Source organism: Bos indicus x Bos taurus, chromosome 4 (genome assembly GCF_003369695.1).
Source record: "Bos indicus x Bos taurus breed Angus x Brahman F1 hybrid chromosome 4, Bos_hybrid_MaternalHap_v2.0, whole genome shotgun sequence".
Classification (NCBI taxonomy): Eukaryota; Metazoa; Chordata; class Mammalia; order Artiodactyla; family Bovidae; genus Bos; species Bos indicus x Bos taurus.
The window spans coordinates 13,308,736-13,335,652 of NC_040079.1; the positions used below are offsets into that span (position 1 = coordinate 13,308,736).

The window sequence follows — 26,917 nt, forward strand, 5'->3', positions numbered from 1 at the left end:
TTACTCATTTATTCATTTACTTTTTTTTGTTGCTTAAATTGTCATTCATTGAAAGCCAGTTATGCTCTAGCCAGGGGATAAGTCACCTAAATTTCTTCTCTCAAGAATATTCAGTGCTGAGACTTCCCTGGTGGTTCTTTGTTTATGTGATCCCCATGCAGGGGCCCTGGATTTGATCCCTGCCTGGGGAATCGGTTCCCACATGCCAAAAGTAGGAGTTTTCATGCCACAACTAAAGTTCTCATGTGCTTCAATGAAGACTGAAGATCCCATGTGCTTCAAATAAGACCTGGTTCAACCATATAAATCAATAAATATTAAGAAATATTATATTCAGTCTTTAGTCTTACCTAGTGAGGATTGATTCCAAAGTTATCTAGTTACTGTAACTATCCGTAGAACCAAAACATTGGTTTTGCCAGTAGTCACGTTTTGACGTGAGAGCTGGACCATAAAGAAGACTGAGGACGAAAAAAATTGATACCTTTGAATTGTGGTTCTGGAGAGACCCTTGGACAGCAAGATCAAACCAGTTAATCCTAAAGGAAATCAACCCTGAATATTCACTGGAAGGACTGATGCTAAAGCTGAAGCTCCAATATTTTGGCCACATAATGTGAAGAGCTGACCCATTGGAAAAGACCCTGATACTGGAAAGATTTAGGGCAGGAGGAGAAGTAAGCAATAGGGGATGAGATGGTTGAATGGTATCACAGACTCAAAGGACATGAGTTTGAGCAAACTCTGAGAAATGGTGAAGGACAGGGAAGCCTGGTGTGCTGCAGTCCATGGGGTTGCAGAGGTGGACATGGCCTAGCAACTGAACGACAGTAACAAGGTTGCTTCTATATCTTGGCTATTATAAATAATGCCACAATGGACATTTTGCTTCCCAGGTGGCTCTAGTGGTAAAGAACCCGCCTGCCAAAGCAGGACATATGGGTTTGATCCCTGGATCGGGAAGATCCCCTGGAGGAGGGCATGGCAATTCACTCCAGTATTCTTGCCTAGAGAATTCCATGGACGGAGGAGCCTGGCGGGCTACAGTCCATAGGATCACAAAGAATCAGCCATGACTGAAGAGACTTAGCATGCCCAATGGACATAGGGCTGCATGCATATCTTCAAATTAGTGTTTTTACTTTCTCTGGGTAGTTATCTGAAAATGGACTTGCTGAATCATATGATGGTTTGTTATATTAATTTTTTTGAGGTACCTGCATACTGTCTTCCATTTTGGTTGCACCAGTGAGATTGGTATAGATTGGTAGATTTAAATGTAGGTTGGTGCCATTGGGTGCACCAGTCTACATTTTTACCAATAGTGCTTGACTGTTAACTTTTCTCCATACCCTTTCCAACACATAATATTTGTTGTTTTTTTGATGATGATCATTCTGACAGATACGAGGTGATATCTTACTGTGTTTTAAATTTGCATTTCCCAGGAAATTAGTGCTGTTGAGAATCTTTTCACGGTAGGTGTTTCCATGTCTTCTTGGGAGAAATGTCTATGCAGGTACTGTGGCTGTTTTTCAAATTAGATCCTTTTATACTGAATTATATGTTTTTTCTACAAAATTTGGCTGGAATATTGACCCCATTGGAAATACCATGTGGAAATATCTTCTTTCATTCAGTAGTTTGCCTTTTCATTCTGTTGTGGTTTCCTTTGTTGTGTAAGACGTTTTTAGTTTGAGGTAATCCTATTTGTTTATTTTTGCTTTTATATCTCTTGCCTGAGCAAACACATCCAAAAAAAAAAAAAAAAAAACCAAGACGGATGTCAAAGACCATTGTGCTTATGTTTTCTTTTGGGAGTTTTATGGTTTCAGGTCTTACATTAGGTCCTTAAGCCATTTTGAGTTTATTTCATATATAAGAAAATGGTCTAGTCTGATTCTTTTGCAAGTAGCTGTCCCGTTTTCCCAGAAATATTTATGGAGGAAGCTGTCCACTCCATTTTATATTTTTGCCTCCTTTGTTGTAGATTAACTGACTACAGAAGAGTGGTTTTATTTATAGGTTCTCTAATCTCTTCCCTTGATCTGTGTGTCTTTTGTTTCCTTTTTATCAGGAGTGCAGCTTGTAATCAGTGATCATGATATCTTCAGTTTTGTTCTTCTTTCTCAAGATGACTTTGGCTATTTGGGATCTTTTGTGGTTCCATACAAATTTTAAGATTATTTTTTTCTAGTTTCATGAAAAGTGCCCTGGTATGTTGATAGGGACTGCATTTAATCTCTGGATTGTTTTGGGTCATATGAACATTTTAGTAGTAGTAATTCTTCCAGTTTATAAGACAAGTATATCTTTTATTTGTGTCATCTTCGGTTACTTTCATCACTGTTTTATGGATCTTTCACTTCCCTGGTTAAGTTTATTCCTAGGTATTTTATTCTCTTTAGATGCAATTGTCAATGGGATTATTTTAAAAATTTCTTTCTAACAGATCATTGTTAGTGTATAGAAACACTATAGATTTCTGAATATTAATTTTACACACTGTAACTTTGCTGAATTCATGTATTAGTTTTAGTAGATTTTTGGGTGTTTACATGTAGTATCAAGTCTGTAAACACTAACCGTTTTACTTCTTCATTTTCAATTTGGATGCCTCTTATTTTTCTTGTCTGAATGCTGTGGTTAGGATTTCCAATATCATGTTAAATAAAAGTGGAGAGGTGGACATCCTTGTCTTGTTCTTGTTTTTAGAGAAAAGTCTTTCAGCTTTTCACTATTTTGTATGATGTTGGGTATGGGTTTGTTATAAATGGCCTTCATTATGTTGAGATATGTTCTCTTCATACCCACTTTGATAAGGCTTTTTTTTTATTTTAACCATGAATATATGTTGAATATTGCTGAACACTTTTTCTGTGTCTATTGAGGTGATTATGTGATTTTTCCTTCCTTTCAGTAATATAGGTTAACATAGTGTATCCCATTAATTGATTTGCAAATGTTGAACCATCCTTGTAAACTTGGAATAAATCCAACTTGATCGTGGTGTTCGATTCTTCTCCTATTGTTTTTGAAACCTCTGTTTTATATATTTTCTCTCTGATCTTTATTATTTCCTTTCTTCTGCTGACTCTGGGATTTCTTTGTTCTTCTTTTTCGAATTCTTTGTGTCTCTAATCAGAGAAGATGCTTGGTATGATTTAGATCTACTGCCTGTCTTCATGTTGTGGCTGGGCCATGCTTACCGCAGATGTGCTAGTGTGAAGGACTGGCCGTGTTGCGGCGGCCTCTAAGGCTTGGCACCAGTTATTGTTGGTGCTGTGCTGTGTGCAGCCGGCCCCTGGGATCGAAGCTGCTTTCAGATGGTGCTGCCAGGGGTCTGCTTTGAAGGGGCTCTGTTTTGCTAACTGAGGGTATCCACCGGATAAGATGAAACAGTGGCCTGCTTTGGAGCGACTCTGGTGTTGGTCAGAAATGCCTGCTGGGACTAGTGGAGTGTGAGGCCACATTGGAGGGAGTCTGGTGCCAACTTAGCCCGGTCACTGGGTATGGGGGGAGTAGTGGTCTACTCTGGAGGGTCTCCAGTGCTAGCTGATGGTGTCTGCTGGAACTGGGAGGGTGGCAGGTTGCTTTGGAGGGGCTCTGGTGTAGCTCCCGAATGGCTGTCAGGTTTGGTGGGGCTTCGCTGCTGGCTGAGGATGTCTGTTGGGGCTGGCAGGGTTGGGGTGCTGCTTTGGAAGATTGCCAGATGTGTTGGGTCCACAGGTGAACCCGGGGTGGGACAAGCAGTGAGAGTAAGTTAAATGGCAAGAGTCAGAAGTGGTGCCCATTAGTGCTGGACCAGCTAAGTAGAGGGTGAGCTATAAGAAAACTGCCATCAAAGTGGCACCTGCCAGCCTCTCTATACCCCTGGAAGTTCCATGATCCCTGCTGCTCTGGCACCTGAAAATTAGTCAACGAGTCTCCTCAAGGTAAGAGATTTTGAAACATCTGGCTTGGTGCTGACACTCCAAGGGAATGAATTTTGGTGAGTTTTCTTGAAGAGTAGTGTCTCAGATTCCTACAGCCCTCTGGCTTTCCCGGGCGTCAAGCTCCCTGGCTTTCAAAGCCAGATCGTATGGGAGCTTGCCTTCCTGGTGCAGGTCTCCTGGGCTGGGGGACCTTGGTGTGTTCAGAGCCCTCAGGTAAGACTCCCAGGCTGTGATATCCTTCCCACCGATGGGTTAGACCTCCAGGACTGGTCCCAACCAGACTGCACTTCTGTTCCTCCTATCCTTCTCCATGTGGCTTTTCCTTCCTATCTTTAGCTGTGGAAAACCTTTTCTACTAGTCTCCAGGTCATTCTCAGAGACAGCTTCTGTATATGTAGCTGTCATTTGGTGTGTCCCCGGGAGGAGGCGAGTCCAGGATCATCTTACTTTGCTTTCTGTCCCAACTTCCTGAGTTCAGCATTTTTAGATTTTGCATATGAGTGATATACAGTATTTTTCTTTCTTTGTGTGGCTTATTTCACTTAGCATAATGTCCTCAAGTTTCACCCATGTTGTTGCAAATGGCAGGATTTCATTCTTCCCCGTGACAGAATAATACTCCTATGTATGTGTGTGGGTGTATGTGTGTGTATACATGTGCATGTAGCTTGAGGTTATTTTTTAATAAGGCATGTGGTAAAGCATGTAAATAAAAATCTTCAGTGCTTTTTTGATACATCTTAAGCATGAAATCACTGTACTATTCTAATTCGTATATCAAGTGATCTTTCCCAATAATTGTGTTTTCTTGCCCTGGATTCTGATACTCACTTATGGTCCTGCCTTCTTGTCCAGATGCAGCGATTTTGTTCCTGTCTCCTTGTTGGCCCCCTTTCTAGCCTTCCTGACTTGCTCTTAATCCTGCCTGATGTTAAAGTGATTACTGGCCCTGATCTTGCTGCTGTTTCATGCTCTGGCCTCTTGGCACCTGCTATTCCATCGGCCACAATGTCCTCTGCCCACTGTGTGCCCCGACACTGGCTCATATTCCCCTTCTCTCAGGAAGGACTCACTCACCCTCTTCGGTGGAGCCCCTCAGGGTGCCCTCTGCCTTTCAGCATATTATGCTTCTTGTGCAGCCCACTGTCTAGTAGACATGCTTTAGTCCACCATCTTTCACTGTCTGAAAAGAAGCAACTGACTAGAACAGAATGCTATTGTTTATCCTGGGGTCCATAGATTCTGCCCCTGACTCCGCTAGAGGCAAGGTGACTCCCATCTCCTGGGATCTGAAGCAGTTCTTGGGGGGAGGAGGGTGTGTGGAGCAGTAGGATGTAGGAGGGCCAGGGAACAGGGGGTCTTGAGGTTCCTGTCCATATTCTGCCCATCACTTGCTATGAGTTTTAGGGCCACCACTTTCCCTTTCTATGAGAATGGCCCCTCTCTCTTTCATCTTCTCTTTCATGGACAGTTCAGTAAAGTTCAGTTCAGTCGCTCAGTCGTGTCCAACTCTTTGCAACCCCATCACCAACTCCCAAAGTTTATTCAAACTCATTTCCATTGAGTTGGTGATGTCATCCAACCATCTCATCCTCTGTCATTCCCTTCTCCTGCCTTCAGTCTTTCCCAGCATCAGGGTCTTTTCCAATGAGTCAGCTCTTTGCATCAGGTGGCCAGAGTATTTCATGGACAGGGAAAGCCCAAAAACTCTCCTCAGTAAAGGTCTTTTGAAAGAGCAAAACCCTAAAAATTCTAGCTGTTCTGAGATTCCTTTGGGGTAGATTTTGTAGGAAAGACACAGCAGAAGTCAGAGAAGCTTGTGAGAAGTTTATTTTCGAGACTAAAGTTAGCTAGTTGACCCCAACCAGCTTTCCTTGGAGGAAATCCCCTGCTGGCGGGGTTGGGATGTGCAGAGACAAAGGCTTCCATTTAGATCAGACTATGGTAGGCTCTTAGTGATAGAAAAGCGATTTGCTTTAATAGGTATCACTGCCCAGTCATCCGGGCAGATACCTAGTTCACGAATAACATCAACCACTGCTGTTATTCTTACAGTACCTGAAAGAGACAAGGCAGGACAAAGGTCATCTCTGATAACACTCCAACCCCAATGCCTTGACTTTTCTGCCATCCCCAGGAATTTCCCCACTGGGATTCAGTTTCTGCATATCATTTACAAATATAGGTCCCTTATTAACTTTTCTCCCAAACCTTTCACCTTTCAAATTGGGCAGAGTCCCCACATTCTCTCCTCCTCTTCTTCCCTCCCTTCCTCTCTACCCTTCCTCATGGAGGTTCTGATCCAGGTCTGGAGCCATGTTTCTCTTGTGTTTTTTTCCCTCCCTGGAGGATAGTTCTTCCCTTGGTCATCTCCTGTACTTACTGTTGGTTTGCAAATCCCAGAAGAATCTCCTTGGGTAATTGTTACAGAGGCAGGAGGTGAATTTATAATTAAAATTGCCTTCAATTGGAATGTTGCTTAGAAGATAAGCTTTAACCTGGGGAGAGAGGACCCAGTGTTAGCTTGAGGATGGAAAAGTGAAAGACAAGAAAGGGTAGAAGGGGAGGAGGAAGATCTACTTGGTGATTGAAAAGCAGGGGTGGGTGTGGGTCAGAGGCAGGAGGAGTGAACCATACGGCGTCGTCTAGGTCAGAAGGTCTTCTGTCCTCATGTCCTCAAGTTCCTGCTTTAGCAGCGTGGGTCTAGGGCTTGGGAGGAAAGAGGTAAGTGAGTCCACAGGGCTGGGATCAGTCATCTTGGGGCATTTGGTCATCTGGGGAGCAGGCTTGCCTTGCTTCCCTAGTCAAGGCTGTCCTGAATTGGGCTGTGACCACAGCCTGGCTGCTTGGGTGTGGAAGTCAATGCCAGGCCCTGTTGCCAGATTGTGGCTGAGCCCTAGCTGTGTTCCTCTAAAACTCTGTGACTTTTGGTAATTAGTGACCTTTCATAATTAGGGTGCTGTGTCTCACTCTTGTTTTCCTCAGTTGTGAGGCAAAAGCAGTTTTACTCACCAACCCTGGCTGCTACCAATGGGTTCCAAATGAGATTGAGATCTTGAAGTTAGTTTTCCTTTTCTTTTTCAAATCAAGAGCACTTTACAACTTAAGATCCCGGAGTATACGGGCTTCCTTGGTGGCTCATTGGTAAAGAATTCACCTGCTAATGCAGAATACATGGGTTCTGACTCTGGGCCAGGAAGATCCCACATCCCACAGGGCAAACTAAGCCCATGCAGCACAGCTATTGAGCCTGCGGCTCTACAGCCCATTCTCCCCAACAAGAGAATTCACTGCAACAAGAAGCCCTTTCCCTGCAACAGTGAGCCCCTGCTCACTGCCAACTAGAGAAAAGCCACACAAGGAAGACCCAGCACAGCCAAAATTAAGAAGAAGCTAAAAGAATGAAGATCCCAGAGTACAGCATATATAAGTTTCAGTGGAGTCAAGAACCTTCTGTCTAGTTAGTGTTCAGCACGGGAGTTTTATTCTGGGGTCCATAAACCCAGAAAGGTCTGCAGATAGTATTCAGTGAGTCTGTGTATTCAGGTGGAAAGAAGTTTTATCCTTATTTTTACTAGACTCTCATTGAAACAGCACTTCTGTTACAAAGGTCATCAGTAATCCATGGTGGTATTAGCAGTATGCGTGATCTTATCAAGAAGAGAGACATAGATATGTTTGTACTACATTAAAATTTTAGAGGTCTTGAAATATTGTTTCTCATCACTACCTTTGTGCTCTATCAGACTGACATGCATGGTCACAGCTGGGGCCATCAGCGCATTTCCTGCAACTTCTCCAGGTAACTGGCAGCTCTGTGCTGAATGGCCTGTCAGCCCCAAACAGTGAATTCAAATGTTCTCCCCCTTGGAATTTTACTCAGAATACTTGGACATCCTGGTGTTTCTATAGAGAAATCTACCCTCACCTTGTTTAGTTTTTATTACATTTACAACAATATATCTTCATCTATCCCCCTTCACAGATCACAGCATTGTCACGGCAAAGAGTCTTGTGTAACTCAATGAAGCTATGAACCACACTGTACAGGGCCACCCAAAATGGATGGGTCATAGTGCAGAGTTCTGACAAAACGTGGTCCACTGGAGAAGGGAATGGCAATCCACTCCAGTATACTTGCTTTGAGAACCCCATGAATATTGTGAAAAGACAAAATGATATGGCACCAGAATTTGAGCCCCCAAGGTCGGATGATGTCCAATATGCTACTGGGGAAGAGCAGAGAAATAGCTCCAGAAAGAATGAAGAGGCTGGACCAAAGAAGAAATGACACTCAGTTGTAGACGTGTCTGGTGGTGAAAGTAAATCTGATGCTCTCAAGAACTTCACTGCATAGGAACCTGGAATGTTAGGTTCATGAATCAAGGCAAATTAGACATGATCAAGCAGGAGATGGCCTGAGTGAACCTTGACATCTTAGAAATCAGTGAACTAAGATAGATAGGAATGAGTGAATTTAATTCAGATGACCATTATATCTACTACTATGGGCAAGAATACCTTAGAAGAAATGGAATAGACCTCAGAGGCAACAAAAGAGTCTGAAATTCAGTGCTGGGTGCAATCTCAAAAACAAAGAATGATCTCAGTTCATTTTCAAGGCAAATTATTCAACATCACAGTAATTCAAGTCTATGTCCTAGCCACTAAAGCCAAAGAAGCTGAAGTTGAAGAATTCTATGAAGACCTACAAGACCTTCTAGATCTAACACCAAAAAGTTATGTACTTTTCATAATAGGGGATTGGAATGCAAGAGTAGAAAGTCAAGGTTTATCTGGAGTAATAGGCAAGCTTGGCCTTGGAGTACAAAATGAAGCAGGGCAAAGATAGAATACACTGGTCATAACAAACACCCTTTTCCAACAACACAAGAGACAACTCTACACATGGACATCATCAGATGGTCAATACTGAAATCAGATTGATTATAAGCTTTGCAGCTGAAGATGGAGAAGCTCTATATAGTTAGCAAAAACAAGACCTAGAGCTGACTATAGCTCAGATCATGAGCTCCCTGTTGCAAAATTCAGGCTTGAATTGAAGAAAGTAGGGAGAAACAAGAGACAATTCAGGTATGACCTAAATGAAACCCCTTATGATTATACAGTGGAGGTGATGAATAGATTTATGGGATTAAATATGATAGCAGAGTGCCTGAAAAACTATGGACAGAGGTTCATAACATTTTACAGGAGGTGATGACGAAAACCATCCATAAGCAAAAGAAATGCAAGAATGTATCATGGCTGTCTGAGGACGCTTTACAAATAGCTAAGAAAATAAGAGAAGCAAAAGGCAAAGGAGAAAGAGAAAGATATGCCCAACTGAATGCAGAGTTCCAGAGAATAACAAGGAACAATAAGAAGGGCTTCTTAAGTGAACAATGTAAAGAAATAGAGGAAAACAATAGATTAGGAAAGACACGAGATCTCATCAAGAAATTGGACATATCAAGGGAGTATTTCATGCAAGGATGGACATGATAAAGGACAGAAATAGTAAGGACTAACAGAAGCAGAAGAGATTAATAAGAGGTGACAAGAATACAGAGAAGAACTGTACAAAAAGGTCTTAATAACTTGATAACCATAATAGCATGGTCACTCACCTAGAGACTTCACCTATCCTGGAGGGTGAAGTCAAGCAGGCCTTAGGAATTATTAGAGTGAACAAAGCTAGTGGAAATGATGGAATTCCAGCAGATCCATTTAAAATCCTAAAAGACGATGCTGTTCAAATGCCACACTCAATATGGCAGCAACTTTGGAAAACTCTAAAGTGGCCACAGGACTGGAAAAGAGTTTTCATTCCAATCCTAAAAATGGGCAATTCAAAAGAATGTTCAAACTACAGTACAATTGCAGTCATTTCATATGCTAGCAAAATAATATGCAAAATCCTTCAAGCTGGGCTTCAGTAGTATGTGAACTGAGAAATTCCATATGTACAAGCTTTGTTTAGAAAAGGCAGAAGAGCCAGACATCAAATTGCTACCATTTGTTGTATCATAGAAAAGCAAGGGAATTCCAGGAAAATGTCTACTTCTGCTTCATTGACTACACAAAAGCCTTTGACTGTGGATCAAAACAACTGTGGAAAATTCTCAGAGATGGAAATACCAGATCATTTTACCTGTCTCCTGAGAGACAAGAAGCAACAGTTAGAACTGAACATGGAACAACAAACTTGTTCAAAATTGGGAGAGGAGTACGTTAAGGCTTTATATTACCACTCTGCTTATTTAACATATTTAGCTACATCATGCGAAATGCCGGGCTGGGAAACAATGGAAACAGTGAAAGACTTTATTGTCTGGGGTTCCAGAATCATTGCAGATGGTGACTGCATCATGAAATTAAAAGATGCTTGCTCCTTGGAAGGAAAGCTATGACAAACCTAGACAGCATATTGAAAAGCAGAGACATTACTTTGATGATAAAGGTCCATATAGTCAAAGCTATGATTTTTCCAGTAGTTATGAGAGTTGGACCATAAACAAGGCTGAGCACTGAAGAATTGATGCTTTTAAACTGGAGTGTTGGAGAATACTCTTGAGAGTCCCTTGGACTGCAAGATCAAACCAGTCAATCCTAAAGGAAATCAATCCTGAATATTCATTGGAAGGACTGATGCTGAAGCTGAAGCTCTAGTACTTTGGCCACCTGATGTGAAGATCTGACTCATTAGAAAAGAAGCTGATGCTGGGAAAAATTGAAACAGGAGAAGAAGGGGACAACAGAGGATGAGATGGTTGGATGGCATCACCAATTCAGTGGACATGAATTTGAACAAACTCTGGGAAATGGTGAAGGACAAGGGAAGCCTAGCAAGCTGCAGTCCATGGGGACGCAAAGACTTGGACATGACTGAGTGACCAACAACACGACAACAAAATGTCATCCAGTCCTGTCACTTCATTCAAAAAGAAGAGGAAAAAGTGCAAATGGTGACAAATTTTACTTTCTTGGGCTGTAAAATCACTAAGGATGATGACTGCAGCCATGAAATTAAAAGATGCTTGCTCCTTGAAAGAAAAGCTATGACAAACCTAAACAAATTATTAAAAAGCAGAGACATCACTTTGCCAACCAACGTCCGTATAGTTAAAGCTGTTGTTTTTCCAGTAGTCATGTATGGATGTGAGAGTTGGACCAGTCAGTCCTAAAGGAAGTCAACCCTGAATATTCGTTGAAAGGACTGATGGTGAAGCTGAAGCTCCTGTACTTTGGCCACCTGATGCGAAGAACTGACTCAATGGAAATGACCCTGATTCGGGAAAGATCAATGGCAGGAGGAGAAGGTGGAGGCATAGGATGAGACCTTTAGATATCATCACCAGCTCAATGGATGTGAGTCTGAGTAAACTCTGGGAGATAGTGAAGGACAGGGAAGGCTGGCATGCTGCAGGTCATGTGGTCACAAAGAGTCGGACATGACTTATGAAGTGAGCAACAACAGTCTTTATGAATCAGGATTTTCACTACTTGAATAATCAAAACAAAAAATTCCTAGTCCCTTGGATGTCCAGCAAAACAAGCTGTGATTTGTTGCCAAATGTAGTGTATAGTTTAAGGTTGTTACGCAAGCTTCACGATGACAGCCACCATATAATATAATCTCTAGAAAATAAAATGTAACTTGTTTATATTTAAGTATATTGCCTTTCAGCTAGTGTGCCCATAAAGAAACACACACATATATAGCTATATCACAAGTTTACTTTTTAAATAATTTTATCATTTTTCTTTATTATGTCTGTTTTCCTTTGTAATCAGTGCATTTTATTTACAAATTTAGAGCAATTTTCTGGTAAGAGTTCCAAGACCAGCAAAATGGTCCAGACCACAAATGTTTAAGCACTTGGTTAACCCTATGTTTTCTTCAACATTACATTATTATATGGTGTTTATATTCAAACACATGTTTGAGGATATAATCTATTCCATTTTAAAAATATTTATTTGTATTTATTTATTTATTTATTTGGCTACATCAGATCTAAGGTGCAGCACAAGGAATCTATTGTTTGCAGCCTGTGGAATCTAGTTCCCTGATCAGGTCCCCTGCCTTGGAAGCACAGAGTTTTAGCCATTGGACCCCCAGGGAAATCCCAACCTATTCTATACTTGCCTTTATGATCTTTAATACCTCATTGATCAAGAATTTAGTTACATAAACATTATAATTAGTAGAAAATGAATATCAGGTTCTAGAAACATCACACCTATAAAATTATATTATTTCCAAAGTTTTAAAAATAGGAAGGTGTACTCATACATTTATGTCATGCTTGCATGCTAAGTCGCTCAGTTGTGTCTGACATTTTGTGACCCCATGGACTGTAACCCGCCAGGCTCCTCTGTCCATGGGATTCTCCAGGCAAGAATGCTGGAGTGGGTTGCCATTTCCTTCTCCAGGGGATCTTCCTGACCCAGGGATCGAACTTTCATCTCTTATGTCTCCTGCACTGGCAGGCAGGTTCTTTGTTGCTAGCACCACCTGGAAAGCTCACATTTATTTTATAGTTATACACAAATTCTTTCTAATTTGCAGTATCATTCATTCCATGGACTTGTACTTGGTTAGGTTTTAAAAAGTTTACTTTATTTTATTGTAATAGCATTGTTCTTAAAACAGTTTTATTAATCACAGCAGCAAAAAATTATATCAGGTGTCAAATTGTTGATTAAACACAGTTGTTTTTACACCTGTTACATTCTCAGGGTTGGAAATGGACTTTCATAATCTATCACCACTAGAAATTACCATTATCACAAAACTTTTATGCCCATCTTCACATTCTTTTTTCATCTGTGCTTTTGATAAATCAAACCCAAAATTGAAAAATTATGACTCACTCTCCCTCCCACCTCTAATTACTATACATAGTTCATATTATTGGATTGTAAACATAAAAATTAGATAAAACAGCTGTATTACTCTTTGCTCAATGATCAGGAATCTTTCTCCTATAGGTGTGGGGCCATTTCTAGAATGCAGTTTAATGAATAATAACCCTCACACTCCCAATTTTGTTTTCTATTTAGTCCCTGTCCTTAAAGTCTCTGGTGGCTCAGATGGTAAAGAATCTGCCTGCAACGTGGGAGACCCATGTTTGATCCCTGCGTCAGAAAGATCCCTTGGAGAAGGGAATGGCAACCCACTCCAGCATTCTTGCCTGGAGAATCCCATGGACAGAGGAGTCTGGTGGGCTATGGTCCCTGGGGTCGCAAGGAGTGACACGACTGAGAGACTAACACTTTCACTTTCAAATCTAATTTGAATTCCGAAGCTGTCAGAAGGTACCTGTGCTTCTTGAGAGATGTCTTTCTGGAATGAGATAGGGTAGATACATGGATCTTGGCCCTTGAACAGAGGTAGCTAACAAGGGAGTGCATGCGTGCAGTCACTTGGTTGTGTCCGACTCTCTGCAACCCCATGAACTATAGCCTACCAGGCTCCTCTGTCTATGGAATTTTTCAGGCAAGAATACTGGAGTGGGTTGCCGTTTCCTCCTCCAGGGGGATCTTCCCAACACAGGGATGGAACCCGCATCTCCTGTGTCTCCTGCATTACAGGCGGATTCTTTACCCACTGAACATTGAGGAAGCCCTTAGGAAGGGAGGATTGTGCTTTCGTGACAACACCAGAGGAGACTGTCAGTGAGGTGGAGAAGGACACACTCTTCCTGGGGTGGGAGGGGAAGTTCTATGGGTTCAACCTGCACAGGTCCTTTCCACGGGACCCAGAGCAGTCAGACAAGAGGAGGCCTAATGCACGTTATCCTTGGAGATCCTCTGGTCTAGATCCGCCCTCTCACCACTGCTGAACTGGGAGAAAGGGAGGAGAAGGGTGTGCTTTCCTTATCAGAGAGGTTGGAACAACAGTCAACTTCTGAAAAAAGAGCAGACAAAGCCAAAGAGCAGAAGAGTGAGCAGAAAGCAGACTCTGCTCAGGTCTTCCTGGGGAGGAGGGTTCATAACCTGACTGTTGTTGGCCCCGCATCTCATTTCCCCACTTGCCTCAACCTCCCAGATGGGGTTGTGGGTTTTCCTTCTGAGGCTCTCCACGCTCCTGTCCTTCATCTCAAACGGCCATACCCAGGACCTGGGGAGGGACTCTCACCCATCCTCCCCCAGTTCTCACACATTTTTCTCTCTTCCTTCTTAGCTGTGCTTCTCCCACTAGCCATGCCTTCTCTCTCCTCCCTCCCACACTTTCTGGATTGGGGGGGTCCCTTCATTTGTAAAATGACAGTAGTCATCTGCCCTGAGCCCCCATGATTATTCTGAGGCTCAAGTATCTATATGAGCATTGGGAGCAGGAGGGTGGGGGTTCATTATGTTATCAATTACATTATGCAATATTGAAGTCAGAGCTTGATATAGCCTTAGTCGTAATTAAGAATCAGACTTTTCCCAAGGTGGGCCTCTACTTACCACCATGCATTCCCTCAGATCTGTTGAAACTTCAAGCACCACGGTGGCCTCTTCACTCGTGTCTATTTGCAGCATCTGCAGGTCCATTGTCATCAACTGTCGACTGGTTCTGGGAAGAGAGACGTGGGTCTGAGATCAGAAATCAATCCATGAGAGACGGGGCTTGCGATCAGCAAGACCAAGGGAACAGAGAAGGTACAGATGAAGGAGATGATGAGAGCAGGATCAATCACTCAGCATCTGAGTCTCCTGAGAACTTTTGATTTGGGGTTGTTTTGTACAGATTGGGTGTGCTTACTAAAGCAACTTGAATTCTTTGTTTTAAAGCTGAGCATCTTCTTTCCTTCCACTGGTCATCTTAGTTTGCCCCAAAGCAAGGAACTGCCTGGGATGAGGGGCTTTCTAGTGCTAAAACCAAGAAATTCTTGAGCAAACTGGGCTGGGTGGTCACCTTAATTAGCACAGTTTATTTCAACAACTTGCCATACCACTCTATAGATAGAGTGGTATCTATATCTGAACTTGTCCTCACCCAGTGTTTCTTGGTGCCTCCACATTATACCAGCTTCTCAAAATCCTGAGTGGTTTTTCCCAGGGTAGGACACCTGGTCCCACTACAGAGATCACCACCAGAATCATAACCCAGAAATCCAGCATTCCAAACTCTCTTCCTGTAGAGAAAACTTCCAAGATTTGCTGAGTGATTCTATTCCTCCCCTGTCCCTAGCTCCATTTCCTACTTACTCCATTCTGCTTTCCCAGTTTCTTGCTTCTGTCAAACGTGGACCCTCAGTGAACTAGCTTCTAAACCTGCGCTTCCTGATATCAGGGTTTGAGGGGGCAAGTGGTCCTTGTCTTCATCTTTGGTCTTGAGAATAGGGAGAATGTCTAAGTTGCTGGGTCAGCGCAGTCTCATACCATAGGGCCAAGGATCTGTGACCACACCCTCTAATCCTTTCCTGAGTCCTGCCCAAAGCTTCGTAAAGCTATTGTTGGAACTCTCTGACCTGCTTCATCTCTTCTAGGAGGGAAGGTACGAGAAGGTGGGGTTTTCTGAGCAGAATTCGAACAAAGGTATTGACTTATGGACAGGATGTGGATCAGAGCTTTGGCTCAGAGTTAAAGAATCCACCTTCCATGCAGGAGACTCAGGTTCAGTGCCTGGGTAGGGAAGATCCCCTGGAGAAGGAAGTGGCAATCTACTTCTGTATTCTTGCCTGGGAAATCCCATGGACAGAGGAGGCTGGTGGGCTACAGTCTATGGGGTTGCAAAAGAGACACACACAACCTAGCAACTAAACAATAACAACCACAGTTACTTACAGCCTATTTGAACACTGGGAGCCTTATTTCCATGGGCAACCTAGAAGCACCCAGTGGAAATGTGAGGGAAATTGATGACACTCCCTAAGAGGGGGGAAATGGAGCTAGGAGTGGGGTTCACAAGAGTTCCTGGGACTAGAGTTCTGGGAAGTTGAAAAAGTTTTCAGGAACGGATATGCAGATTTCTAGGGTAGGAGTGGAGGAGCCCCCTCCCCACCCAATTTTTTTGTTTTTAATAAGGAGGAGAAAGTCTTGGCTCACGTGTCTTCCTGAGCTTTGGTGGTCCCCAGCTGCAGGCAAAGAATCAGAAGCAGGGCAACAGGGCTGGCCCTGAGCAGGAGATGGAGAGAGTACATGCTGAAAGAGAAAGAATGTGATGTCCTAGAGAAGTAGGATCCCAGGTGCTCAGCACAGTCTTTATACGCAGATCAAGGAAGTGGAGAGCTGCCAAGCAGATCCATGTTGTCAATCATACATTTATCCTCCCCACTCATGATCTTTCCTTGTTGAGCTGAAGTTTGTTTTTCTATGGAAAAAGTCAACATTCAGCTTGAGTGTTAAGAGTCTGGGAGAGGAATTAGATTACCCTTCCTCGTTTTCTATTAGAGTTTCTCAGAATGGCCAGGACCTCAAAAGATATACCAAACTTTCCCTAGTTATCCTTTCATGCCTGTCTGTCCTGCTCTACATGGTCGTAGCTTCAGTCACTGCTCTGATAGTCTCTGGAGCCAGAGAATCCAGCTATGGGAGCAGATTTCAGATATCAGTCTGGGGCACATTTACTTGATCCCCTTATTAAGTTCAACAGGACATGTTCAAATCCTTTCTTCAGAAACTCAGGTGATCAAGGTCTCCCCAAGGGCCACCAAAAATCATATGGTGGGGGGAACTAGAGATGGGCTGCTCCGGATGATGGAAAATTGAGGTCACAACACTGGGTGACTTGAAGATGTTTGTGATTATAGAGTCCTTCTTAACTTCAGGGTCAATGATACGTCCTACAGATGCCCAAGATCCCCAGCTGCCCCAGAGTCCCCAGCGCAGGTAGTATTTTAACTCTAGACAATTTCTGTACATAGCTGGCATCCCTAAATCAGACATCTCAGCACTGAAGAGTCTGCTTATTTCACCATTGAGGTGGCCACTTTTTTACTGCTGTATTACAGCACAAGGCACACAGGAAGACCCACAATGGGAAGGATTGTTTCCATTAGAACAGAACCCAAACAGTGTCCAGAGATTGCTCTGGCAGGAATGAGAGATTCTCTCCCTAGGATGAGAGGGAAACTGGCTCTTGATGGCACTGGCATTGTGATGTTTTCATTCACTTAAATCTATTCCTTTACCTATGATGTCATAACATTGTGGAATTTGTTCCTATCCTTTGCATGACAGATGGCAGTATAGGAAGACTTTCCCTGGCATGAAGGTGAAAATCAGGGTTCTGAGAGTTGCCTGTGTATATCTCTAGAGCCAGAATTCAGATTTAAAGTCCAGGTGTATGCCTCAGTTTCTGAATATATCTTTGTGGATTGCTCTGCCTGCTTATTGTACTCTTGCATTTCCCTACTCATTCCTCTGAACTTGACATTACTCATGTCACTCCTCACTTGTAACTCCAGCTATTATTGTGGTCACATGCTTTCTTCTTTGTTTCCATTCTGTGTACTCAAGAACAATGCTTTCATTTCACCCCACCCTGGTCACGGTGACCCTCCTTCTTCAACATTGTAACTTTTTGTACATCTGCATTCTTTCAACATTCTTCAACAATGTAATTTTCTTTGCACCTGCTCCTTCTCTTACTTGCTTGTACAAATTTCATCAGAGGGACCTGCTAGCTAAGATCAAAAAAGAATCTGGGCCAAAGAATCTGGAAAGTGTCCATTCTCTTCCACCGGAAATCCAGGAAGAACTCCCTGCTGAGGTTTAACTCCCTTTGAAGGCATAGTCTCATCGTTGAGGACCTGCCTCTAGCATATTTCCCACAAAGCAGCTCTCCAAAAGGGACAGCTGATGAGTTAAGAGCATCTATTGACTCTGTGTTCTCCCATTGGCCAGTGTGAATGTGTGCGTGTCTGCTCAGTCGTGTTTGACTCTTTGGGACCCCAGGGACTCTAGTAGCCCACCAGGCTCCTCTGTCCATGGAATTTTCCAGGCAAGAATACTGGAGTGGGTTGTCATAGGAAACGACAATATTTAGAACCTTCAGTGCATATGATGTATCTTATGTATTGTGCAGGTCATGGCTAATTTAATGGTTTATTTTGTATGTCAATTTGGCTAGACCAAAGTATCTAGTTTTGGGTTAACTACAAGTCTCGATGTCATGGTGAAGCCTTATTTATTTTATAAATTTAGTTTTTATTTTATTTATTTTTATTTAAACTTTTAATTTTATACTGGAGTAGAGCTGATTATGCCGTCTATGGGGTCACACAGAGTCGGACACGACTGAAGCGACTTAGCAGCAGCAGCAGCAGCAGAGCTGATTAACAGTGTTATAATTTCAGGTGCAGAGCCAAGCGACAACATATACACGTATCCATTCTCCCCTAAACTCCCCTCGCATCCAGGCTGCCACATAACACTGAGCAGAGTTCCCCGTGCTGTACAGTAGGCCCCTGTTGGTTATCCATTTAAAATATAGCAATGTGTATATGTTAATCCCATACTCCCTATCTCTTCCCCCTTCCTCCCATAACCGTAAGTTCCTTCTCTAAATATGTGAGTCTGTTTCTGTTTTGTAAGTTCATTTGTATCATTTCTTTTTAGATTCTGTGTGTAAGGGATATCACATATTTCTCTTTCTCTGACTTACTGTGAAGCTATTTTTAAATCAATAGACATTCAGTTCAGTTCAGTTCAATCTCTCAGTTGTGTCCAACTCTTTGCGACCCCATGAATCTCAGCACACCAAGCCTCCCTGTCCATCACCAACTCCTGAAGTTCATTCAGACTCACGTCCATCGAGTCAGTGATGCCATCCAGCCGTCTCATCCTCTGTTATCCCCTTCTCCTCCTGCCCCCAATCCCTCCCAGCATCAGAGTCTTTTCCAATGAGTCAACTCTTCGTATGAGGTGGCCAAAGTACTGGAGTTTCAGCTTTAGAATCATTCCTTCCAAAGAACACCCAGGACTGATCTCCTTCAGAATGGACTGGTTGGCTCTCCTTGCAGTCCAAGGGACTCTCAAGAGTCTTTCCCAATACCACAGTTCAAAAGCATCAATTCTTCGGTGCTCAGCCTTCTTCGCAGTCCAACTCTCACATCCATACATGACCACAGGAAAAACCATAGCCTTGACTAGACGGACCTTTGTTGGCAAAGTAATGTCTCTGCTTTTCAATATGCTATCTAGGTTGGTCATAACTTTCCTTCAAAGGAGTTAATGTCTTTTAATTTCATGGCTGCAGTCACCATCTGCAGTGATTTTGGAGCCCCAAAAAATAAAGTCAGCCAATGTTTCCACTGTTTCCCCATCTACTTTCCACGAAGTGATGGGACCGGATGGCATGATCTTCGTTTTCTAAATGTTGAGCTTTAAGCCAACTTTTTCACTCTCTACTTTCACTTTCATCAAGAGGCTTTTTAGTTCCTCTTCACTTTCTGCCATAAGGGTGGTGTCATCTGCATATCTGAGGTTATTGATATTTCTCCCGGCAATCTTGATTCCAGCTTGTGCTTCTTCCAGCCCAGCATTTCTCATGATCTACTCTGCATATAAGTTAAATAAGCAGGGTGACAGTATACAGACTTGATGTACTCCTTTTCCTATTTGGAACCAGTCTGTTGTTCCATGTCCAGTTCTAACTGTTGCTGCCTGACCTGCATATAGGTTTCTCAAGAGGCAGGTCAGGTAGTCTGGTATTTCCATCTCTTTCAGAATTTCCCATGGTTTATTGTGATCCACACAGTCAAAGGCTTTGGCATAGTCAATAAAGCAGAAATAGATGTTTTTCTGGAACTCTCTTGCTTTTTCCATGATCCAGTGGGTGTTGGCAATTTGATCTCTGGTTCCTCTGCCTTTTCTAAAACCAGCTTGAACATCAGGAAGTTCACGGTTCACATATTGACATTAAGTAAAGCTAATTATCCTCCATAACGTGGGCAGATCTCATCCAATCAGATGAAAGCCTCAAGAGAAAGGACTAAGGCCACCGAAGGAAGAGGAGATTTTACCTCTGGAATGCCTGCAGACCTGATCTGCGACATCAGCTCTTTCCTGGGTCTTCAGTGTGCTGACCTGCCACATAGATTTCAAACTGGCCAGTCTCTGCAATTATTTGAATCAAATCCTCAAAAAAAAAAAAAAAAAACCTCTCTCTGTCTCTCTCAGACATACACACACCCACACACATCCATACACCCACACACACCCCCCCATGCACCCACACACATCCCAGACACATCGCAATACCCACCCACCCCCACACACCCACTCCCACACATGCCCTCCCACACACCCCCACACACCCTAACACCCACCACCCCAACACACGCCAACACCCACCATCCCAGCACCCATAACCCCCATCCACACCCCACACACACCCCCACACATCCCCACAAACTCTAACACCTGCCTCCCCAACACCTACCCCGCCCACCCCCATACCCCCCCACACATCCACAGAGACCCCAGACACACCCCAATACCCACCCACCCCTATACACCCCAACATACACCCTCCCACACACACCCCAACACAATCACCCCCCCCAACCCCCCAACAACAAGCCCCCTCTCCCCAATACACACCCTACTGGTTCTGTTTCTCTTTTGAGAATCCTAATACAGACTGTGTTTGGAAAGGGATAGTACAGGTTGAAAGTGTTGGGATTCACATTGGTTAAAAGTATATTTGAAACTGTGGGGTAAAATTGCTTTCTGAACTCAGGGTATAGTGGCATTCCACCTGGGAAGGCCAGATGAGAAGTGAAGATACAACACTTAGATGGGTTGTGCTGAGTTCTCAGTGCCATTTCACTGGGCTTCAGGATGTTTCACTGTAACTTTATTATGTGGGGAAGTCCTGGGATGTAAGACAGATTATTGCCTGTTGAACATAATTTTGAAAGATACTGCACAATGATATTTACCTCTACTTTAGTATAAAATTATTATTATTTTTAAAGTGATGGTCACATGGGAGTTCCTCCCATTTCAGGGGACCCAGTTCTATCCCTCATCAAGGAACTAGGTCCCACATGCCACAACTAAGAGTTCACTTGCCCAACTAAAGACCCTGCATGCCTTAGCGGAGATCAAGGATCTCCTGTGCCTCAACTAAAACTCAGTGCAGTCAAATAATTAATTCGTTGTTGTTCAGTCACTCGGTCATGTCTCTTTGCAAGCGACTCCGTTGACTACGCCAGACTTCCCTGTTCGTCATCAACTCCTGGAGTATGCTCAAACTCATGTCCATTGAGTTGGTGATGCCATCTAACCATCTCATCCTCTGTCGTCCCCTTCTCCTCCTGCCTTCAATCCTTCCCAGCATCAAGATCTTTTCCAATGAGTCAGCTCTTTGCATCAGGTGGCCAGAATACTGGAGATTCAGCCTCAGCAGCAGTCCCTCCAATAAATATTCAGGATTGATAACCAATAAAAAAAGAATCCACACTTCCAATGCAGCGGGTGTGGGTTCAATTCCTCGTTGGGGAACTAAGATTCACATGCCACATGGTAAGGCCAAAAAAAGGAAAAAAAGAAGAAGAAGAGAAAGCAGTGGTCACATATTTGTCAAGATACCACGCAAAATGATGGCCACGGAATAATGAAACATGGTGAGGATGATATAAGGACCAGTATGAATGACCATGATTTGTCTTTTACTCCGTCATGTATGTTTGGTTATAGGACTCCTGGGTATGTTAACCTGACTTAAACATTTGCAAACATTGGTTCAGTAATCCTGACTTAAACAGCAATGACTATCTGTTCTAGAAAGTGATGTGGTTTGAGAGCCATTAAGCCAATCAGTCACCACAACACTGTCCCCTCAACTGCTACCCAAACTGGATAGAAGATCTGGATGGAGATGAAGAGTATCAGGCAAACTGGGCAGCAGCGTGTTTTCTTATACATTTTCACTGGGTTTAGCTTAAAACTAGGAACTAGGCATAATGCCCGTGTGCGTGCTAAGTTGTTTCAGTCGTGTCTGACTCTTTGTGACCCCATGGACTGTAGCCCGCCAGGCTCCTCCGTCCATGGGGTTCTTCAGGCAAGAATACTAGAGTAGGTTGCCATGCCCTCCCTCTTGGGATCTTCCTGACCCAGGGATCGAACCTGCATCTCTTATGTCTTCTGCATCGGCAAGCAAGTTCTTTTCCACTAGCACCACCTGAGAAACCCTCTAGACAAATGTATCAGGCAAAATCCACGTGTCCCAAGCCCGTTCCACAGTTGACATAGAGGTATCAGTATTCATGGGGCTGAATATATCTGAAAAGATCAATATTTCAGGGGCAAGATAGAATATAATTAGTGGCCACAGTTTGTATGAGTGTTTTCAAAATGCTGTTTATAACAAAAGTTTTCGGGATAATGCTATCATCTTTCCTGTGTTATTGTTCAGAAAACCCATTAAGCAGATGGCTCCTAAAGGGAAAAAAATACCAACTCGTCATGTGCTTTAAGTGATGAACAAGTATGGTAGGTTTAAGAAATCAAAGAGAGGTTGATAAAATCAGATTGTAAACCACCCAGGAGGCTCACAGCAGAGAATGTGCTCAAGTCCAGGGGAAGGGATTAAGGATTAGGGAGGAGCTTGCCACAGGCTAAATTTGCAAATGGAAAGATTACCCTGGACCTGACAGGCAGGAAGTTAAGGGACAACCTGAAAAGGGAGTTATAGAAGCCAACACACATTGAGCACATACTATTGCGTGACATCACGCTAAGTATTTCACATATATTAACTCACTGAATCTTCAAAATAACCCCACAAAGTAGGTTTCCGGTTTTAATCCATTTAACAAACAGGGAAATGGAGGCACATAGCAGATAAATACATGGAGCCCATATCACATAGCTGGTAACGGGAGGAGCCAACTTTAGATCCAGGTTTTGTGGAATCTGAAAGTTTTGTTTTATAGGATTGGGAACCTCTTTCACAAGTAGAATACACATTTACAAATGTGAAATACAGGTACAGGACCTTGGAAGAGGCTGTAAGTGAAGGGCCCTGAATCTTCGCGTCACTAACTCTACTGTGAATATATCTCTGGATGGAGTCAGAATTTGAATACAGGCCACCTGGTTCTAGACCCTGAGTTTTTAGTGATTCCACTATCTCCTGGTGAGTACAAAGCCCTGGTGAGGCTACCCAAAGGGGGAGTTCCAGAGTGGGGAGATACAAGACCCACTCACTCTAAGCCTGTGTTTTGCCTTCTATAAAACTGACCACGCTAGCGTGTTTCTCCATGAAGCTGATGTGAACAATGTCAGCATTCATCCTTTCTTCTGTCTGTCCATCTCTCCATCCATCATCCTCCCAATCCCTTCAGTTAATCCAGTCTACAAATATTGGTTAAGCACCTATCATTACAAAGAGGCTTTAGTTGATGGGCATTTGGAGATGAATGTGACAGAGGACAGGGGGGGAGAAGAGTCAAAAAACAAATTTAATAGGTCATGATCAGCACTGTAATAATAGTTTCTGTTTATTGAGGATTGCTAAGGATTTTGCCAGGTTAACCTAAATGGCAGAGACTTCCCTGGTGGTCCAGCAGTTAAGACTTCCCCTTCCAATTCATGGGGCGCGAGTTCGATCCCTGGTTGGGGAGCTAAGATCCTACCTGCCCCAAAGCCAAAAAATCGAAACACAAAACAAAAGCAATGGTGTAACAAATTCAATTAAGACTTTAAAAATGGCCCACATCAAAAAGGCTTTAAAAAAGAAAAGCTAAATGAAACTGGCAGGTTTGAGACCTGTTTCTCTCTGTCCATATATTTTTAAAAGCACCCAAACAAACATACCTACAATAGTAAAATATAAATTTGACTGCAAGTTTGGAATAATGTCATAGATCTTTATTCTTTTAGGGGAGATGGAGAAGTTTTACATCTTCTGTTCCACTGACACTTCTCTTAATGTCTGCCCTGATTCCAGCATTTCTCTCTTAATGGTAGCTGCTGGAGACTTCGTCTTGTCTCTCTTACCATGTAGTGTTCCCACATCATGATGCTTCTCCATTTTTATCACTTTTTTATACACTGAGTACTTTTAACATATGACCCTCCCTCCCACTGTGAAAGACCTCAGAAGTAGAGCTCATTTTCTTTTGTCTCCTTTTCTGATGAGAATCACACACCCCAGAATTACTACGTATAGCTTCTACAAATACCAAAAGCAACGCTAAGAACAAATATTTACAGAGCTCTTGCTATAAATCAGACTCTATTCTAAGTGCTTAACATATTAATTTACCTATTCCTTAAAAATCATGTAATTTAAGTATTATCCCATTTTATGGATAAGGAATTTGAGGCCCAGAGATAAGGTAACTGGCTCAAGGTTGCAAAGTGAGTAATGTACAGAGTTGTGTTTCAAACTTAAGTTGTCTGATATCAGACCACTTAAGTCCTTAAGCACATATATTGTCTCTAAATGTAGCAACATTACAGTTGAGGAAAGGAAACTCAGGAGAGGTTTAATAGCTTACTCAAGTTATACAGCCAATGAATAAAAAGTGATAATCACATATGATATCACTTTGATGTGGAATCTAAAAAATGATACAAATAAACTTATTAACATAACAGAAATAGACACACTGACATAGAAACTTATGGTTACCAAAGGGGAAAGGCGGGGGAGGGATAAATTAGGAATTTGGGATTAAAAGATACACGCTGCTATATATGAAATAGATAAGCAATAAGAACGTACTGTATAGCACAGGGAATTATATTCACTATCTTGTAATAACCTATAATGGAAAGAAATCTGAAAAATAATATATATATATATATGAAAGTGAAAGTGTTAGTCTGTCAGTCTTGTCTGACACTTTGTAACTCCATGGACTGTAGCTTGCCAGGCTCCTCTGTCCATGGGATTTTCCCAGGCAAGAATATTAGAGTGAGTAGGCATTCCCTTCTCCAGAGGAATCTTCCTGACCCAGGGATTGAGCCCGGGTCTCCTGCAATGCAGGCAGATTCTTTACTGTCTGATGCACCAGTTTTGAATATCACCTTTTTCATTTTAAATTTTTATCTGGAATGTTGTAAATCAGCTATACTTCAAGAAAAGATAAAAAGTTAAAAAGGTGATATTCAAACCCAGATAGAAGCAAATCTAGAATTGGTACTCTTAATGACTATCTTACATTATGGAACTTCCACAAAGAACATTTAACTCATACTGAGGATATAATGAATTTCCAGAGGAGTTGCATCCAAGTTGAGTTTTGAAGTGTTTCAATGTGAGTCAAAATAGTTGATATACAAAAAATACTTCCCATATTTAATTATGCAATTTTATGAGTTTAGACATATGCATCAGTTCAGTTCAGTTCAGTTGCTCAGTTGTGTCTGACTCTTTGTGACCCCATGGACTGCAGCATGCCAGGTTTCCCTGTCCATCACCAACTCATGGAGCTTACTCAAACTCTTGTCCATTGAGTCGGTGGTGCCATCCAACCATCTCATCCTTTGTCATCCCCTTTTCCTTCCACCTTCAATCTTTCCCAGCATCAGGGTCTTTTCCAGTGAGTCAGTTCTTTGCATCAGGTGGCCAAAGTATTGGAGCTTCAGCTTCAGCATCAGTCCTTCCAATAAATATCCAGGACTGATTTCCTTTAGGATGGACTGGTTTGATCTCCTTGCTGTCCAAGAGACTCTCAAGAGTCTTCTCCAATACCACAGTTCAAAAGCATCAATTCTTCAGTGCTCAGCTTTCTTTATAGTCCAACTCTCACATCCGTACATGACCACTGGAAAAACCATAGCTTTTACTATATGGACCTTTGTTGGCAAAGTGATTTTCAATATGATATCTAGGTTGGTCATAGCTTTTCTTCCAAGGAGCAAGCGTCTTTTAATTTCATGGCTGCAATCACCATCTGCAGTGATTTTGGAGCCCCCCAAATATAAAGTCTCTCACTGTTTCCATTGTTTCCTCATCTATTTGCCATGAAATGATGGGGCCAGATGCCATGATCTTAGTTTTCTGAATGTTGAGTTTTAAGCCAACTTTTTCACTCTCCTCTTTCATTTTCATCAAGAGGCTCTTTGGTTCTTCTTTGCTTTCTGCCATAAGGGTGGTGTCATCTGCATATTTGAGGTTATTGATATTTCTCCCAGCAATCTTGATCCCAGCTTGTGCTTCATTCAGCCCAGCCTTTTGCATGATATACTCTGCATATAAGTTGAACAGGCAGGGTGACAATATAGGGCCTTGCCGTACTCCTTTCCCAATTTGAAACCAGTCCATTGTTCCATGTCCAGTTCTAATGGTTGCTTCTTGACCTGCATATAGATTTTTATTGAATTTGAAGCATATACTGTGAGTGGTAGAAAAATTAATGGCACCCCCAGTTGTCCATGTCCTAATCTCTGGAATCTGTATGTTACTTTATCTGGCAGAAAAGACTTTCTGGATATCATTAAATTACAGGCCTTGAGAAGGGGAGATTATCCTGGGTGACCTTGAGGGGCCCATTGTAATCACAAAAGGTTTTACAAGGGAAAGAATGAGGCAGAAGTGTTAGAGACAGAGGAGATAGACAGAAGCAAAGGTTAGCATGATCTATGGAAGGGTCCATAAGCCAAGGGAGTTAGGCTGCTTCTAGTATCTGGAAAAGGAAAAAGATTGTCCCCTAGAGCCTCCAGGCTGCTAGCACCTTAGTTTAGGACTTCTGAGCCCCAGACCTATAAGATAAAAAAATTGTGTTGCTTTAATCCACTAGATTTACAGTAACTTGTTATAGCAGTATTGGGACACTAATATATGCTGCATAATTTCCATCATTTTATCCATAGTGAAAAATTTTTAAGTTTCTATCATGTTATATATATGCTTGAAAAGTGTGTATTTTTGAATATCATTTTTTCATATATCTAATACATCAAGTCCATCCTAAGGGAAATCGGTCTGGGTGTGCATTGGAAGGACTGATGTTAAAGCTGAAACTCCAGTATTTTGGCCACCTGATATGAAGAGCTGACTCATTTGAAAAGACCCTGATGTT

At 42.4% G+C, this 26,917-nt stretch overlaps 1 protein-coding gene across 1 annotated transcript; it reads right to left on the bottom strand.

Moving 5' to 3' along the window:
* Positions 1 to 5,742: 5,742 nt before the first annotated feature.
* On the bottom strand, positions 5,743 to 16,114 carry PIP (prolactin induced protein). The gene is made up of 4 exons (XM_027538776.1): positions 15,981 to 16,114; positions 14,397 to 14,505; positions 6,319 to 6,433; positions 5,743 to 5,993 (listed from the first exon to the last, which is right to left on the bottom strand). Exons 1-4 carry the CDS (start codon positions 16,073 to 16,075, stop codon positions 5,875 to 5,877), a joined length of 438 nt encoding a protein of 145 aa, XP_027394577.1. The 5' UTR covers positions 16,076 to 16,114; the 3' UTR covers positions 5,743 to 5,874.
* Positions 16,115 to 26,917: the final 10,803 nt, after the last annotated feature.